This window comes from Aquarana catesbeiana, linkage group LG03 (assembly GCF_042186555.1).
Source record: "Aquarana catesbeiana isolate 2022-GZ linkage group LG03, ASM4218655v1, whole genome shotgun sequence".
In the NCBI taxonomy this organism is placed as follows: domain Eukaryota; kingdom Metazoa; phylum Chordata; class Amphibia; order Anura; family Ranidae; genus Aquarana; species Aquarana catesbeiana.
Window position 1 is genome coordinate 348540150 of NC_133326.1, and position 16977 is coordinate 348557126.

General features: G+C 45.0%; 1 protein-coding gene across 3 annotated transcripts in view; it reads left to right on the forward strand.

Moving 5' to 3' along the window:
- The window catches only part of SH3PXD2B (SH3 and PX domains 2B), a 296070-nt gene that overhangs the window by 189551 nt on the left and 89542 nt on the right, over positions 1-16977 (forward strand). For all 3 annotated transcript variants that reach the window (XM_073620589.1, XM_073620591.1, XM_073620590.1), the window contains exon 5: positions 7979-8070. In XM_073620589.1, coding sequence (XP_073476690.1) covers positions 7979-8070 — 92 coding nt within the window. The remainder of the gene's footprint in view (positions 1-7978; positions 8071-16977) is intronic.

The window sequence follows — 16977 nt, forward strand, 5'->3', positions numbered from 1 at the left end:
GTTGAGTGAGCTTTAATGCCTTTGGGTACCGGAAGTTGTTGAATGGCATAGGTCTTCCTGATGAACTTAACTAGCCACCATGCGATAGTGCGAGGTGATGCCATGTGTCCTTTTCTGTTCCCATGAGGAATTACCAATAGAATGTCAGTTTTTCGAAAGGAGGCTGTAGCCGTCAGGTAAATGCTAATAGCGGATTTTATATCTAAGGCATGTAGTTCCCCCTATTTGTTGGTAAAGATCGGAAGATTGATGCCCTGATTGTAATGAAAAGATGTTGCCACCTTTGGAATAAAGCGGTCTGAAGCTCTTGGTACCACCCTGTCTGGGTAAAAGACCATTTGGGTTCTGTTATCATTAATGCTTGCATTTGCAAAACTTTTTTGGCTGAGGTAATGACAATGAGAAAGGTTAGCTTTAGTGTTAAGTCCTACAGTGAGATAGTGTCAGCTGGATGAAAAGGGGAATTTGAAAGTGCATTCAGAACTACTGACAAATCCCATGCTGGAAACACTGGCCTTCTTGGAGGCCTGATCTTTAAGCACAACCTCATAGATTGAATCAGAAGAGGATGTGAGGCCCATCTGAAGCCCGTTTTTTGCAGATAATGCTTGCACTTGTAGGGTACTTGAGCTTCGACCCTTAGCCTGGGCCTGCTTGGAGAAATTCCAGAATTTGTGGAGCCTCTGGCGATAGTGGGTTCCAGTTATTCTGCTGAGCCATAGATGAGAATCTTTCCCATAGCCTAAGTGGTAAGTAAGTGGTGTTAGTGGTACATTTCCTAGCCTGAAGTATTGTTGATACTACCTCCTGAGAACAACCTTGTTCTAGGAACATATTCCTCTCAATCTCTATGCCATCGGATGCAGTTTCTCCGGAGCCAGATGAAGGAACTGCCCTTGAAAAAGTAGATCCTGAGTCACCGGGAGAGGTGGTGGATCTTCCAAACTGAGTTGCAATAGGGTTGTGAACCAGGATCTCCTCGGCCAAAAAGGATTACTGCTATCACTGAAACGGATGACCTCCTGATCCTGGAGAGGAACCTCGCAATTAGTGGTGTTGGTGGAAATATGTGTCCTAGTCGAAAGTTCCACGGGTGGAGAAGGCAGTCTACTCCCTCGGCTGATGGGTATGCTGCTCTCGACAGAAACCTCTGGCACTTGGCATTCATAGGTGTCGCTGCCAGATCGATATCCGGAATTCCTCAAGTTTTGGTCAGGAATCTGAAGGCTTGGTGGTTCAGAAACCATTTGTTGTTTGACAGGAACTCCCTGCTCAAACAGTCGGCCAGCAGGTTCTGTGCTGCGGGAGCGTACACAGCTCTCAGATCCGTTAGGTACAATTGGGCCATTCCAAGATGGGGCGAACTTCCTCCAATAATGTATTGCTTCTGGTACCTCCCGGTCTCTGAATGTACGCCACCACCACTTTGATGTCCATCCGAATTAAGACGTTCTTCCCCTTCAAAAATGATCCAAAGTCTAGGAGGGCTTGAAAAGCTGCTCTGAGCTTGAGAATCTTCGACACTACCCCCTGCGCGCAGAACTACCACTGTCCCTGAGCTGCTTGACCTTGGTAGTGGGCCCCCCACCCCTCCTGGCTGGCATCTGATGTGATTATCTCTGGCTCTGGAGGAACTATAGGTCTGTGCTTCCTGAGGTTGCAGTTATGCATCCACCAGCATATTGTCTGTTTCACGGTCCTGTGAATGGAAATTGTATGAAGCATTGATACTCCATTCCACTGACTGAGAAATGAGGTTTGTAGCATTCTAATGTGCCATTGCATTGGTAAAGTGGCAGACATGGAGCCCAGGATGCTCAGACAAGCTCTGGCTGGAAGAAACTTTGCTGTCATTAACTTCTTTATCTTCTGGATTAAGGGAATTACCTTTTCCTGAGGGAGCTATACCTTGTTCGACTGGTTATTTAGTTCCGCCCCCAGAAAGTTCATGTTTTGCGTCGGCTGAAGGTTGCTCTTTTCCCAGTTGATTAACCAACCAAAGCTCTGGAGTGTCGTGAGTAATACACTCCGATGATGAATCAACACTTCTCGGCTGTCTGCTAAAAGCAGAATGTTGTCCAGATAATGATGCACCCTCAGACCCTTTCCCCTGAGAAATACGATTACTGGAAGTAGAATCTTGGTAAAGGTTCTGGGGGCAGAAGAGATGCTGACTGGTAGGCCCTGAAACTGAAAATGCTGGTGGTTGACTGAGAAACAAAGGTATCTTTGAAAGGCAGGGTGTATTGGCACATGTAGGTAGGCATCCGATAAATCTACGGATAGCATCCAATCTTCTAAGTTTATTGCTAACAGTAGTGACTGAAGGCTTTCCATTTTGAAGGCCTCGATCTAGATTCTTTTGTTGACTTTTTAAATCCAACACTGGGCGCAGATCCCCTCTTTTCTTCTTTACTAGGAATAGAGGGCAATAATACCCCTTCCCTCTTTGGGGTGTTGGGACCTCCAGGATTGCCCCTTTTGTTTTAACTCTTTTTTTTTACCACATACTTGAGCAGTACTCTTCTCTTGTCTGGTGATGATGGCAGTCTGGTTGGCTGAAAGTGATTCCCAGGTAATCCTGTTTATAAATCTCCATTTGTGACCAAACTTTATTATGGAAATTGTCCATGCCTCTTCTATGTGCTCCGTCCAAACCTGTATGAACTCCTTGAGCCTGGCTCCCACTTGCACAGGATAGATGGGCGCACCGTCAAAAAGATTTCTGTTCCCCTGTCGGGGGTGGTCTTAGATTTTTGGAGCCTCAAAAAGGATGACTGCGTGTTTCTCCAGTTTCTTTTAAACTCTCTTCCAGGCCTATATGTCTTTGCCTCTCTGTACCTTTCTGTGAGGTTGCGCCTATAGGAGGGACCCTTCTGCGGTTTTGGTCTCCTGACAGAAAGGGATCAGTCCTGATTTCCCTCCTGTCACCTTTGAAATTGCTGAATCCAATTTTGATCCGAAAAAGTTAACTCCCTCTTATGGGATTTTGCATCAATTGGTTTTTGATGCAGTGTCCGCCACCCTTGGCTTAAGACACAAGACTCTCCTTGCCATAACCAACGCCAACATTGCTCTGGCAGAAGATCTGATGATATCCACTGAGGCTTCTGCGACAAAATCGCCTGCCAACTCCCTTCAGGAACTGAAGCTAATTATCTTCTCCTGCTCGGCCCCCTCGCGTAGAGACTTCTCTATATTAGCAGACCATCCAGAAATCGCTCTACCAACCGCCGATGTAGCAACTGCTGGCCTACAAGCACCGCCTGCTGTAGAGTAAGCTTTCTTCAAATCAAAATCAATCTTCCGGTCCAGTACGTCACGGAAGGTTACTGATGTGTCTTGCAAGCCGCATTAAAGAGGCATCAACAGGTGCGTGGATCAGAGGATTTACATTAGGCTCCTTTTAAAGGATACAGTTTTGCTAGTCTGTTGTTTAAGGTTGGACCTCTTATCTGATATCTCCCACTCATCCATAATGAGATCTTCCAATTCCTCTATGAAAGGATAGGACTCCAGTTTCTTCTTCAATTTGGGGAAATATTTTTGGACTTTGCAGGGAACTTCTTTAGTTTCCTCCCACCCTATAGCTTCTTTCACTGATCTTGCAAAAGGTTCGACCAAGGTAAAGTCGAAACCTGTGGGAGCTGCGGCTGACGTGCTTGGACCTGCCTTATCTGCTTCAGGGGCTGATGTCTCGAGGATAGACTCTCGCACAGACTCCCTAATGATGAGGTCTGTTACCTCCCTTGCGTCTGACTCTTTCTCCTTTGTTGTTTCATTGAAGCATGCACAGCAGGCTAGTTTCTCTGGCAAGGCTGGAGCTCTGCACACCCAGCAAGCATTTGTTGCAGGGTGGGTGTGACTTCTGTTCCAAAGGGATGACAGTGACCGCCTATGGCGTGAGCTGCTATGTGAGTGGTTGTGACGTGATGAGTAGCTTGATTGGCTTCTCCTAGATCTTCGATGGCTTGAGCAGCCTCTATGTCTGGAGTTTGCTGATCTTGACCTGGTAGGGCTGCCAAAAATCGCAGAGTTAGTGGTCATGCTCTTTTTTTTTCTCTGTTGAATACTTACCAATACATGGAGGACACCTCTTACCTTACATGCTGAAGGTGGTCTGCTTGGGCAGTGGCTTCCATGAGCAGTGAACAGGGAATAGTACCTGAAAAAGGAGGTAGTATGGAAAGGAATATCAAAGATTAGATCCAGGAAAGAGTACAAATACAAAAAACAGGAAGGAACAGGGAGGAGGAAAATACCTAAGACTAAGTGGCAGAAGGACGCCAGACTCCTAGGCAGCAGCAGTGTCCATTAACCAGCCAGCACTACACTGACAGGAATACAGGGCTTTTTAAATCCGTCCCAGCGGAAGCGACGTCATCGCGCATGAGCAGAAGCGGTCCGCCAGCACCCGCGCCATCTTGAAAAAGGGCAGGAAGACCTGCCTGGCTACCTTACTTCCCCTGGCACATGCGCAGAACGTGGCGGAGGAAGCGGTCACCATGTTGGAAAGAGATCTATGCTGCTCGAGGAACTACAGAGCCCAGAATGGCCAGGCAAAAAGTGCGAAAAAAAGGATAGTTTATAAAATCTTGGTGCTGGAAAAAGGTAGGAGGCCACTGCAAGTGTGTAAGCTTCTTTAAAGCTTGTAAATGCCAGAAAGATGTGCCCCCGAGACCACCAGATTGGGGTTCTCTCCATAAAAGCTCCTTTAGAGACTGTACAAGAGAGACTTCCATCCAGGAGAGGCTTAACCTGGTGGGGCGAATGCTGTAAGAGGTGCGATATCTATCCAATCTTGTCAGGTGAAGATAAAAAATAGAATGAAGCGAGGTGTCTCTCTTTCAAATTTATAGTTAACCAATCCTGTCAGGTTGTAGGAGCGGATTCACAACCCAGTGTGTGCTGCCATGATGCATCAGGAAAGAGTGTTTGGTTATGTCTGACTGTCTGTGGTCATTATAAAGCCTGCTGTATATACCTTATGAAGACCTGAGGAATAGATGGGGTATGGAGAGAAGAGGGCATAGGAACCGAGCAAAGAAAAAGAGAGTTGGGGATAGAAGGGGACATGGGGGCAGTCAGAAATGGGGACATTGATGGGGGCACCTACTCCATGAAGACACCTACTCTGTGGGGACACTGATGGGGACACTGATGGGGACACTTACTCAGTGGAGACACAGATGGGGACACCTGCTCTGTGGGGACACTGATGGGGACACCTGTTCCGGGGAACACTGATGAGGACACCTGCGCCATGGGGACACAGATGGGGACACTTGCTCCATGGGGGCTCTGATGGGGACACCTGCTCCATAGGAACACCGATGGGGACACCTGCTCCATAGGAACACCGATGGGGACACCTGCTCCATAGGAACACCGATGGGGACACCTGCTCCATAGGAACACCGATGGGGACACCTGCTCCATAGGAACACCGATGGGGACACCTGCTTCATGGGGACACCGATGGGGACACCTGCTCTATGGGGTCACCCTGGTGGGGACACTTGCTCTATGGGGGCACCCTGATGGGGACACTTGCTCTATGGGGGCACCCTGGTGGGGACACTTGCTCTATGGGGGCACCCTGGTGGGGACACTTGCTCTATGGGGGCACCCTGGTGGGGACACTTGCTCTATGGGGGCACCCTGGTGGGGACACTTGCTCTATGGGGGCACCCTGGTGGGGACACTTGCTCTATGGGGGCACCCTGGTGGGGACACTTGCTCTATGGGGGCACATTGATGGGGACACCTGATCTATGGGGGCACATTGATGGGGACACCTAATGTAAGGGGATACTCTGATGGGGACACCTGATATAAGGGGACTCTGGTGGTGACACATTGCTCTGAGGACTCTCTGATGGGGACAACTGATCTATGAGGGCACTCTGATGGGGACACCTGCTACATGGGGACACTGATAGGAACGCCTACTCTATGGGAACACCTGCTCCATGGGGACAATGATGGGTACACTTGCTCCATGGGGACACTCTGATAGGGACACCTGTTGTAAGGAGTACTCTAATAGGGACACCTGGTCCATGGGGGCACTCTGATGGGGTCATCTGATGTAAAGGGGTACTCTGATAGGGACACCTGATATTAAGAGGCACTCTTAAGGGGAAACCTGATCTGGGGGGGGCACTCTCATGGGAACACATGATGTTAGATGGCACACTGATGGGGGGACCTGATGTAAAGGGTCACGCTGATAGGGATAAATACTGTTGAAATGGTACAGAAATTGTATGTTTCTCATTTTTCGATAGATGTACAATGACTACAATCTTTTTGAGTCATAGCACAATTTTGAGATTTGGACTTTAGATGGAAGAAGGAAGCATTGTGGAGGGAAGGGGGGGGGGGGGGGTGACAGGAGGACGATTGGGGAGGGGCACCAAAATGCACCTTTGCCTAAGTAGACGGAAATCTTTGCACCAGCCCTGAGTAAAATTCAAACCAGTACAAGAAAATGTTAGGTCAGATTCAGGTCTATATGTTGTACTAACCCCAATGCACTGCAACATGAAATGCCATGCCTGTGTTGCAAGTGCTGTTATTTTAAGTGGCAACCCAATACACCTAGCCAGTGCACTGCAACACACATCCTTTTTGGCAAACCACAGTGACTAGACGTGAACCATCTCTGTGTTGTGGTGTACTGCAGTTAGAATACTACAGTTATGCTCCAAACAAAATAAATGGGGCAGTTTTACCACAAAGCCCATTAATGCAAACACTGCAAGACTGAATCTCGCCTTAAGATACGACTATTGTCTAATCTAAGCGCGTTTTATCAGAGTATCTTTTTCTCTGATCTACAAATACAAAATATGAAAACTTTGGTGGTTTATGTAGCTGGAAGGAATGCTTGCATATTTCTCAAAAACCCAATTTTGAACTGATATAATCATGTGAAAAAGGTTTAATCATTTCCTGGTAAGCTCTGCTGCTGTATTGCTTGCTTAATACAGGACCTGGAAATGCTACATGATAATCATTTCACTCAACATGTGTGATTGTCACAAACTGTCACCAATGTTCTGTAATTATTACTTTGCAACATATGAGTACCTTTCCTTAAAGCTTGGTTTACACTACCGTGATGCGACTTTGATGCGATTTACAGTAACATTATGTGGTGCAACTTTGATGTGACTTTACATATTCTATGGGGCCAAGTCGCACTGTAAATCGCACTAGAGTAGTGCAGGAAACATTTCCAAAATTGCACGGTTCTGTATCACATTGAGTAGAACGAGCACCATTGAAAACATTGTGATTTCCTTGTCATGCGATTCTGCGTGACTCAAGCCACTTCAGAAGTCACAATAGTGTGAATCAGGCCTAAGAGATTTTCAAATGTTATTCTTGTGGAGGCTCCAGTGATTGTATAGACCACCATAGCCCACAATTGGCTTTAGTACACCCCTGACTCTATAAGTAGTATTCGAAAATTGATGTTTAGGTCTTACACGGTAAACGCTTTTCATGAAATTTGAGCTGGGCACATCTATCTGTAGTGTTTTCTTATCTCTTTCCAAAGCACTGAGTTCTGTATCTTTCTCCTGCTCAACAGCTCTATCAGCCTTATAACTTCTGACAAGTTCTCCCACACAGGAGATAAAAGCAGCCTGACATTTGTGTAGTGGGAGGTTGCTATAAATTAACAGACAGCTTGCCTTCTCACAGCAGAGCTCTGCACATTATTTCCTTCTTTTGCCAATGTAGAATCCTCCAATCAGCTGTCTTGGCTGTGTGCCCAGACTTCACACTCAGTGCTGAACAGGAAGAGAAAATCTGTAATGAGCACTTTCTAAAGTATATATAAAGTTGCAGACAGCAGATATGCATTTTCAGTTCTGTGCTTATATTTTTAATGTTTCACTGCTTCTTTACAGATCTCCCAGCTAGCTGCACTACTGAGAAAAGTAACACTGTTATATCTTGTATTCAGGCTCTCATCCGGCTGCCTGCGTATATCTCCCAGTGTGATGAAGTCCTGCAGTTTTTTGAGGCTAGGTTGGAAGACTTCAACACACCCAAAGAGTAAGTAGCTCCAGTAAAAACATGTGACTATGTAAAGGTTGTAATTATAGTTCTAAGAACAACTTATCATCTGAATGCTAAAGAACCACAAAACCGGAAACAGAAGATGGTTATTTTTTTTTTTTTTGGACTTTTAGCACCCAGGCAGATCTGTTTTAGTCAATGTTTAACAGCCTATATTCACTTCTGTAGTGAACAGTTTACAATGCACTTGTAGCATAGGACAGCACTGCACTAGGGCTGGGGAAAAGATCGGTTTAAATCTTGAATCGAGTTGAAAAGTCGAATCGATTCAAAATTTCAGCAAATTGATTTTTTTAGATTTTTTTTTTTTTTTTTTTTTCACCAGGACCGGCGCTGACACCGCGCCGATCCTGAGGAGCTGCGGGCAGGAGTTTTTAGGCGAGGCCGCAGCTTCGGCCTAGTCTGCGAGGCCGGACACCGCGGACTAGGCCAAAGCTGGGAGCTCTCATAAAAACTCCTGCCTGCAGCTCCCAAGGACCAGCACTGACACCGCGCCGGTCCTGAGGAGCTGCGGGCAGGAGTTTTTAGGCGAGGCCGCAGCTTCGGCCTAGTCTGCGAGGCCGGACGCCGCGGACTAGGCCAAAGCTGGGAGCTCTCATAAAAACTCCTGCCTGCAGCTCCCAAGGACCAGCACTGACACCGCGCCGGTCCTGAGGAGCTGCGGGCAGGAGTTTTTAGGTGAGGCTGTGGCTTCGGCCTAGTCCACGAGGCCTGATGCCGCGGACTAGGCCGAAGCAGCGGCCTCGCCTAAAAACTCCTGCCCGCAGCTCCTCAGGACCGGCGCGGTGTCCAAAAAAAAAAAAAACCTCAATTCGAATCGTGAATCGAGTTTTTTTTTTTTTAAAAATCGCAGATTTTCTTTTTTGAGAAAATCTCACAGCCCTACACTGCACCAAATTTTTTCATGCAGAATCTTCATGGTGGCCGATCCCTCCATTCATTGAGGTGTGCTTGAACTATGGCCAATGTTATATAGCAAATATAAGGTACATTCACTATATAGGGATTACATACTCTAATGCACACATGCCTAATGTGTCTGAAATGGTCTAATGAAACTATAAGTCGGCCTGCTCTATGTAGCAAACGTTTTTGGTACAATTGAATAAGCAATGTGCAACTTGCTGGGGCAAGCTTCGTATTGACTGGTGAGGAGAGCAGTGTGTAAGGGGTACCCAATATGAAATCTACATCTCTGGCTATGTTGTTACACCTTGGTAATCTTTATAGAGATTGTTTTTATAATTCTCTACACATGCATTTTTAACCCTTTCCCCACAAATCTAGTGGAAGACAGAGATGATTTAAAACCCTGTTTCTTTTATGTCATTTCAAAAGAACTGTAGCCGGGCTATGGGCTTTAAAATATTTACATTACTATAGCAAGCAGTAAATAAGCTTTAAAACAAGTTCTCATTGACCTCCTGTAGCTATGGGTACTGATGAACGGCCGCTGGTGAGAATCTGTACGTTCTTGCCCTTCTAAACGCTCACGCAGACACTTGGGGAGCTTTACTAAAACTGGTGCACATTGAATAACCACAGAGTAACCAATCAGCTTTCAACTTCAGCTTGTTCAATTAAACTTTGACAATACAACCTGGAAGCTGATCTCCCTTACTGTCTGTGAACAGCGGCTCTGGCATGGGTGCCCCACACAGCTGCACCGATTTTAATTGTGACAGCAGAAGCGAGGGAGAGGAACCCCCACCAGCTTTCACGGGGGGAGGGGGGGGGTTATGCTGGGACATGTTACACGAATTGCGTGTTACAATCGCTTTAAGTGTCTTTGTTCAATCTTGATATTTTTATGATGATTACTGTTGGATGACTAGGATAGTAAAGTAGTACCGTGATCTTTACGTACCTGATACTAATCGGAAAGTCATTGAAGTTAAAATCGAGAAGATCTGCTTTTCCACACAGAGGTTTGACTAAGGCCCCTTTCACACTGGGGCGGTAGGGGGCGTCGGCAGTAAAACAGCGCTATTTTTAGCGCTGTTTTACTGTGGTATTCGGCCGATAGCGGTGCGGTTTTAACCCCCCGCTGGCGGCCCAAAAAGGGTTAAAACCATTCGTATAGCCGCGCTGTCCCATTGATTTCAATAGGCAGGAGCGGTTTAGGAGCGGTGAATACACCGCTACTTCACCGCTCCAAAGATGCGGCTGACAGGAGATTTTTTTTTCTCCTGCCAGCGCACCGCTTCAGTGTGAAAGCCCTCGGGCTTTCACACTGAACAAACAGCGGAAACTGTTTTGGGGCGGTTTGCAGGCGGTATTTTTAGCGCAATAACGCCTGCAAACCGCCCCAGTGTGAAGGGGGCCTTAGAGAATCTGATTAGAGAGGCAGAAAGATGGTCTGACCACACTGGAACTTCCTCTTAGCATCTATTTATAACTAATGCCGCGTACACACGAGCGGACTTTACGGCGGACTTTGCCCGGCGGACTGGATTTCGTCGGACAATTCGATGTGTGTGGGCTCCAGCGGACTTTGTTTTCTCAAAAGTTGGACGGACTTAGATTTTAAACTTGTTTAAAATTTATCCGTTGAAATCGAGTCCGGTCGAAAAGTCCGCTCGTCTGTATGCTAGTTCGACGGACAAAAAGGCACGCTAGGGCAGCTATTGGCTACTGGCTATGAACTTCCTTGTTTTAGTCCGGTCGTACGTCATCACGTACGAATTCGACGGACTTTGGTGGATTGTGTGTAGGCAAGTCCGTTCATTCACAAAGTCCGTCGGAAAGTACGTCGAAAAATCCGCCGGGCAAAGTCCGCCGTAAAGTCCGACCGTGTGTACGCGGCATTAGTTTTGAACGCTTTATTTTACTGAGAAGTCTGAGTGTCATTGTGTACAGGTTTGCAGCTTTTCCCAACTTCATAAATGTACTCTAGGAAAGGAAAATTAATCTAGATGGAAAGGGACGTTGCTAATTTGTGAAATGTGATTTGTAAGGAATGGGCATGAGAATACAAAAAGAAATACACTACTTAAGGTAACCATGATAATAGAAACATTGACCATAAGATATTTAAAATATACTCTAAATAAATTATTCTACATTACTACCAGGTTTAAACGGCAGGTACCTAGAAGGGAAATCACTTAGTAATTGTAAAGCTTTATTTTTTTCTTTGAATAAAATTAAAAATGGGGACACTTGTGTAGGTGCGCTCCCAAGCCACCATGCCTGTACCTATTGACACAGGCAGCTTGGCATCCTTACAAGCTCCTCACTGAATTTGATTGACAGCAGCAGGAGCCAATGGCTCCCACTGCTATCAATCTGCCCAGTAAGGAGGGAGAGAGCCTCTGCTCTTATGCACAGCACTGGATCAAAATGGGGCTCCGGCAAGTATGGGTCTGAGAGGGGGATCCTGTGAAGTTTTTTTTACCTTAATGTAGAGAATGCATGAAGGTAAAAAACCTTTATGCCGAGTACACACGAGCGGAATTTCCGACAGAAAAAGTCAGACGGAAGCTTTTCATCGTATATTTCAATCCGTCAGAAAATTATGACGGACCTAGAAATAGAACATGTTCTAAATATTTCTGACGGAACCAATTCCTATCGGGAAAACCGCTCGTCTGTATGCTGTTCCGACGGAACAAAAACGACGCATGCTCTGAAGCAAGTACGAGACGGAAGTTATTGGCTATTGGCTATTGAACTTCCTTTTTCTAGTCCCGTCGTACGTGTTGTACATCACCGCGTACTTGACGGTCAGACCGTGTTTAGGCAAGACCGCTTGAATGGAATTCCGGCGGAGAAACCTTGAGTTTATTCCGACGGCAAAACAGGTCATTTTGATAGGGAATTAGGCTTTAAAACCACTTTAATGTTGGATAGCTTTCAAGGTACCCCAGGAGCCACAAAACCTGGGGAGCTTAGTTATGCAGCCTCAACTTCAGCTTAAAAACAATCAGGCATGTACACCTCCGTTTCCATACCTCAACAGTGGTCAGCAAGGTGTGAGATCACATGGGACTGACCACTGGGACCAGTCACATGAGACTGAGGAGCAGAGGAGAGCACAGCAGAGGTTATGCTTCTAGGATGAAGTCAACATTTGTATAATTAAACTCCCTACATTTTAGAGTCCTCAGAACACATTAGAAGCTAATATACTTTATACTACTTATTCTTATTGTGACCAATCAGGGTCTATATGCTCCAGAACATATAACAGGATTACATGGAGTACAGTCATTATTTCAAACTGAAGCAGTATGGATATCCTAGAAGTTTTTTATTTTATTTTTGATGCATATTTTTTGGTGTCTTCTAATGCATTAATGCTCAAATATTATACTGTGTTGAAGATATTTGGGCTTTATATTGCTTTTTTTTTTCCCTTCAGAGCTAGTAACAGAAGAAAGAATCGATCTTATCTTACATGCGAGTCTAAAGTCAGCCATTCGAAATTTGGTTGGTTCAGCAGGAACGGGACAAATTTTGATCCATGTATGGGCACCCTGGTTGCTCTCAGTGCTTTGCGTTTTTTTGTTCAGCACCATGGACCTGCTCTAGTCACTGCTGAATACCTGATTAGATGCAAGTGCTGTTTGGCCAAGAATTTTTGGACTACCTTCTTAAGCGTTCTGTCAGTGTAAGGCCAGCTTAATGTATAAAATAAGTAAAGAACGGTTGGTAGTATTCAGTTATTAATTATATTTAGTTAGTGTTAAAACACCAGTGTTTGGCATTGCTAATTCAACAAGATGAATGTATATGTAATAATTGTCCTCATCAAATTTAGCAAAGATAGTTTTTGTTTTTGCCTTTTGCTTTTTTTGGGTGTCTTATGAGGTAGCAAATAAAGAGCCATTTTTAGTGGGATGGTAGATAGTAGAGTTTTTTTTTTTTTCCTTTCTGCTGCACGTTGGTTTTTGGATTAAATAAGTTGTAAATGCAGGTGTTTTTTCATCTTAATGCATTGTATGCATTAAGATAAAAAATCGTGTGTGTAACAGCCTCCCCAGCACCCCCAAATACTTACCTGAGCCCCATCTCTCTCCAGTGATGTCCGGGACTCTCCTCCTGATTGGCTGAGGCAGCAGCATCATTGGCTCCCGTGGCTGTCAATCAAAATCAGTTAGCCAATCAGGGGAGGAGGGGTGGAGCCGGGTCGGAGCTCCATGTCTGAATGGACACATGGGACCAGGAGCAACGAAGAGGGACCCAAGAAGAGGTGGTTCTGGGCTACTCTGTGCAAAACCAACTGCAGAGTAGGGAAGTATAACATGTTTGTTATTTAAAAAAATAAAAATAAAAACCAAGACCTTACAATCAAGTTTTATACCGTATAACTGGTCAAGAGCTTGACATAAGTCCTTTAAAAGCAGATACTATTTTGACTTTTCATCCTTATAAAGAGGAATAACTTTTAATGACAAACACTACGGAAGAGATTTACTAGAACTGGAGCATGCACAATCTGGTGCAGCTCTGCATAGAAACCAATCAGCTTTCAGGTTTTATTGTCAAAGCTTAATTGAACAAGCTGAAGTTAGAAGCCGATTGGTTACTATGCACAGCTGCACCAGATTCTGACTGCTCCTGTTTTAGTAAATCTCTCTCATGTCTCTTGAATAGGCGTCTAAGATGAAGCTGGTTGCTATTCATTTTTTAGTCCGTATATTTATGAATTCTATACCTAGAGGATCTGTCATATAGGGATAGAAAGCAGTGGAAGAATTGCTTCACTTAAAATTAGCATAGTAGGAAGCAGTCTTGATGATCCTATTTTTAAAAAACATTCTAAGGAATACCAAATTACTCGTGACAATTGGAATTCAAACATTCCTATTGCACAACTTGCATCTTGTGACATCTTCTGACAAAAGAACAAAAACATCCATTGCAAATAACGTAAGAGGGCAAAACAAAGCTAAAATTAATGTGTTTTGTCAACCTGTGGGTGAAAGCCGACACTTAGTCTGGTGAGAATGGGAAATATAGCATTGCGGAGGCACTGAAGTAGAAGTGCTATGCTCTTTAACTGGGAAAATATTCATCAAAAAAAGAAACTCGCACAGTTTATACTACTGCGGGGGTGTCTCACACATTTAAACAAAATTGTCTACTAGTTGGTGAAGGAATAGTTCTTGGTGTATCTTTTGTGGGCAGTTCCTAAAGTAAAACCATCCTAATTTACAAAACACATTTTTGAAATCCAATTCTCCTTTAAAGCTCATAATTTCTTCAAGGAATTGTTTTGAGTTGTGATTTTTTTATACTAAACTCGTACTGTTCATGCTTTTTGGTTATTGTAAATCATGTACATTTTCTAATGTCTTTCCTGCAATGGCTGTTCAGCCATTGAATGTGATGAAAGAATGCATTCCTGCTTAAAGCCCATAACAACTTGAAAAAATAATGTTCTTTAAGCAAGGAACATACACATTCCACAATAATAATTATGTTACCAAAATTAGTGTGCTGTAAATTGCCTCCAGCATTGTTTGTTTCTTCTTGCTGGAGGCTGCCATTTTTCTGAAACCCAGAGCCCCTGAGCAGCAGTAGATTTTTAGGCTGTCAGCTGATCAGCCTCTACAAATTCGGCACAATGTCTAAAAATAGAAAGCAATTGAGCATGTGCAGAGCTGGGTAAGACAGTTTTTAAACAGTTTAGGCAATTTAATTTTTTCTATAGCTATACCTGCAAAAGGGGCCAGCATGAAGCGATCTAGCAGTGCTTAATTTTCTGACCAAAGTTCCACTTTAGGGCCCCTTTCACACGGGCCAGACTTTGCCTAACTCTGTCCGCTAAGCCCCTGCTGAGCAGAGCAGGCGGATGACAAATCTGTGTCCACTCAGTTTATGCAGAGCCAACACAGACACAGCCCGATCTGCTCTATGGGCATTGGGATGTAAATGGACCGGCTGCCAGATTGGAGGTAGGCAGGTGAAACGGGCTTAGGAAGCAGCTGCCAAATCAGCATGTTTCTTGTAAGCACATGAGCACTGCAGCATAACTGACTGTCTCTCCTGTACAGTTCTGTTGTACAGGAGATTCCTAGAGGCTGATACCTGGTCAAATTCAGGTGCTTACACTAAAAAAAAAAGGAAGAAAGAAAAAGCTAAACCCTAAATTTTAATAGCAATCATAGCAGCTTACCTTGGCACTTAACCTGTCTGCTGCTTTTTCTTTAAAAGTTTTCCTTTTTTTCTGCATTGGAATGGTGTCAGGATCTCTGCCTCAGATTTACTCCTTTTGGATGGCTCCATTCCCTTGTGAGGTCTAAGGGGCAACCCCTATGTGTGCGTTCCCACGAGAGGGACATCAAGCCAGCTTTGGACACTGCCTGTGTTAGCGCAGAGAAAACTAAATGGGGTATGCTGTAGCTGTTGGAATCATAGGACATGTAGCCCTGAGGAAGATTAGGGAATGTTCTTTACTGATATTGTTATGTTCTCCCCTACTGTAAGTTCATTGAAGCAATGCAGATCAAGTCAGAGGCTGTGCTGTAAATACAGCTGGCTTTTCATTTTTTTTTTAAGTTAAAATTAACAAACATGTTATACTTCCCTGCCCTGTGCAGTGGATTTGCACAGAGCAGCCCGTATCCTCTCTGGTCGTTCTTCGGCTCTCCTGGCCCCTCCCTCCTGTTGAGTGCTCCCACAGCAAGCAGCTTGCTCTGGGGGCACTCGAGTCGAGCCACAGCTCTACGTGTTCATTCAGACAGCGTGGCCCAGCCTGGCCCCGTCCCCTTTCTCTCCTTATTGGCTGATTGGGTTTGATTGACAGCAGCGGGAGCCAATGGCGCCGCACTGCTGTCTCAGCCAATAAGGAGGGAAGTCCCCAGGCAGCTGAGACAATCCTACAACATCTCTGGATCTAGATGGGGCTAAGGTAAGTATTAGGGGGCTGCTGCACACAGAAGACTTATCTTACTGCATTAAGATAAAAAACCTTCTGCCTTTACAATCACTTTAATTATAGCTGTCTGTTAGAAAACCTGTGAGGCTTTAGTACTGCTTTTAATGATGTATTAAATACAGAGCTGCATTAATTTTTTTTTTTTTTTTTATATCTGCCTGGAGTTTATCTTTAAAGTATTATTAACCACTTCAGTAACAGGCACTTTCGCCCCTTCCTGCCCAGGACAATTTTGAGCTTTCAGTGCTGTTGCACTTTGAATGACAATTGCGTGGTCATACAACACTGTACGCAAACAAAATTTTTATAATTTTGTTCCCACAAATAGAGCTTTATTTTGGTGGTATTTGATTACTTCTGCAGTTTTTATTTTTTGCCAAACAAACTGAAAAAGACCGACATTTTTGAAAAAAAAAAGGTCTTCTTCGTTTCTGTTATAAAATTTTGTTTTCTCCTTCACTGACGGGCACTGATGAGTTAGCACTGATGGGCACTGATGAGGCGGCATCGATGGGCACTGATGAGTTGGCACTGATAAGGTGGCACTGATTTGTATGGAGGCACTGATAGGCGGCACTGATGGGCACTGACGGGCGGCACTGATGGGCACTGACAGGCGGCACTGATGGGCACTAACAGGTGGCACTGACAGGCGGCACTGATGGGCACTAACAGGTGGCACTGATGGACACTAATAGATGACACTGATGGGCAGCACTGATTGGGCAGGTACTGACAGGTGTTAATGCTGGGCACTGTGATGGACACTGGCACTGTGGTGGGCTCTGATTGGCACTGTTATGGGCACTGATTGGCACTGTGGTGGGCACTGGCAGACTTTATTATTGGGGCACTGCTGGGCACTGATTGGCACATCTGATGGGGTTGTGCTGGTAATCAATGTGCTGATTGTTAGCACAGACCCCCCCCCCCCCCCGACAGGGAGACCTGCCGATCGGCTCTCCCTTTCAGTGCGAACCGAGGAATGCCGTTTACCG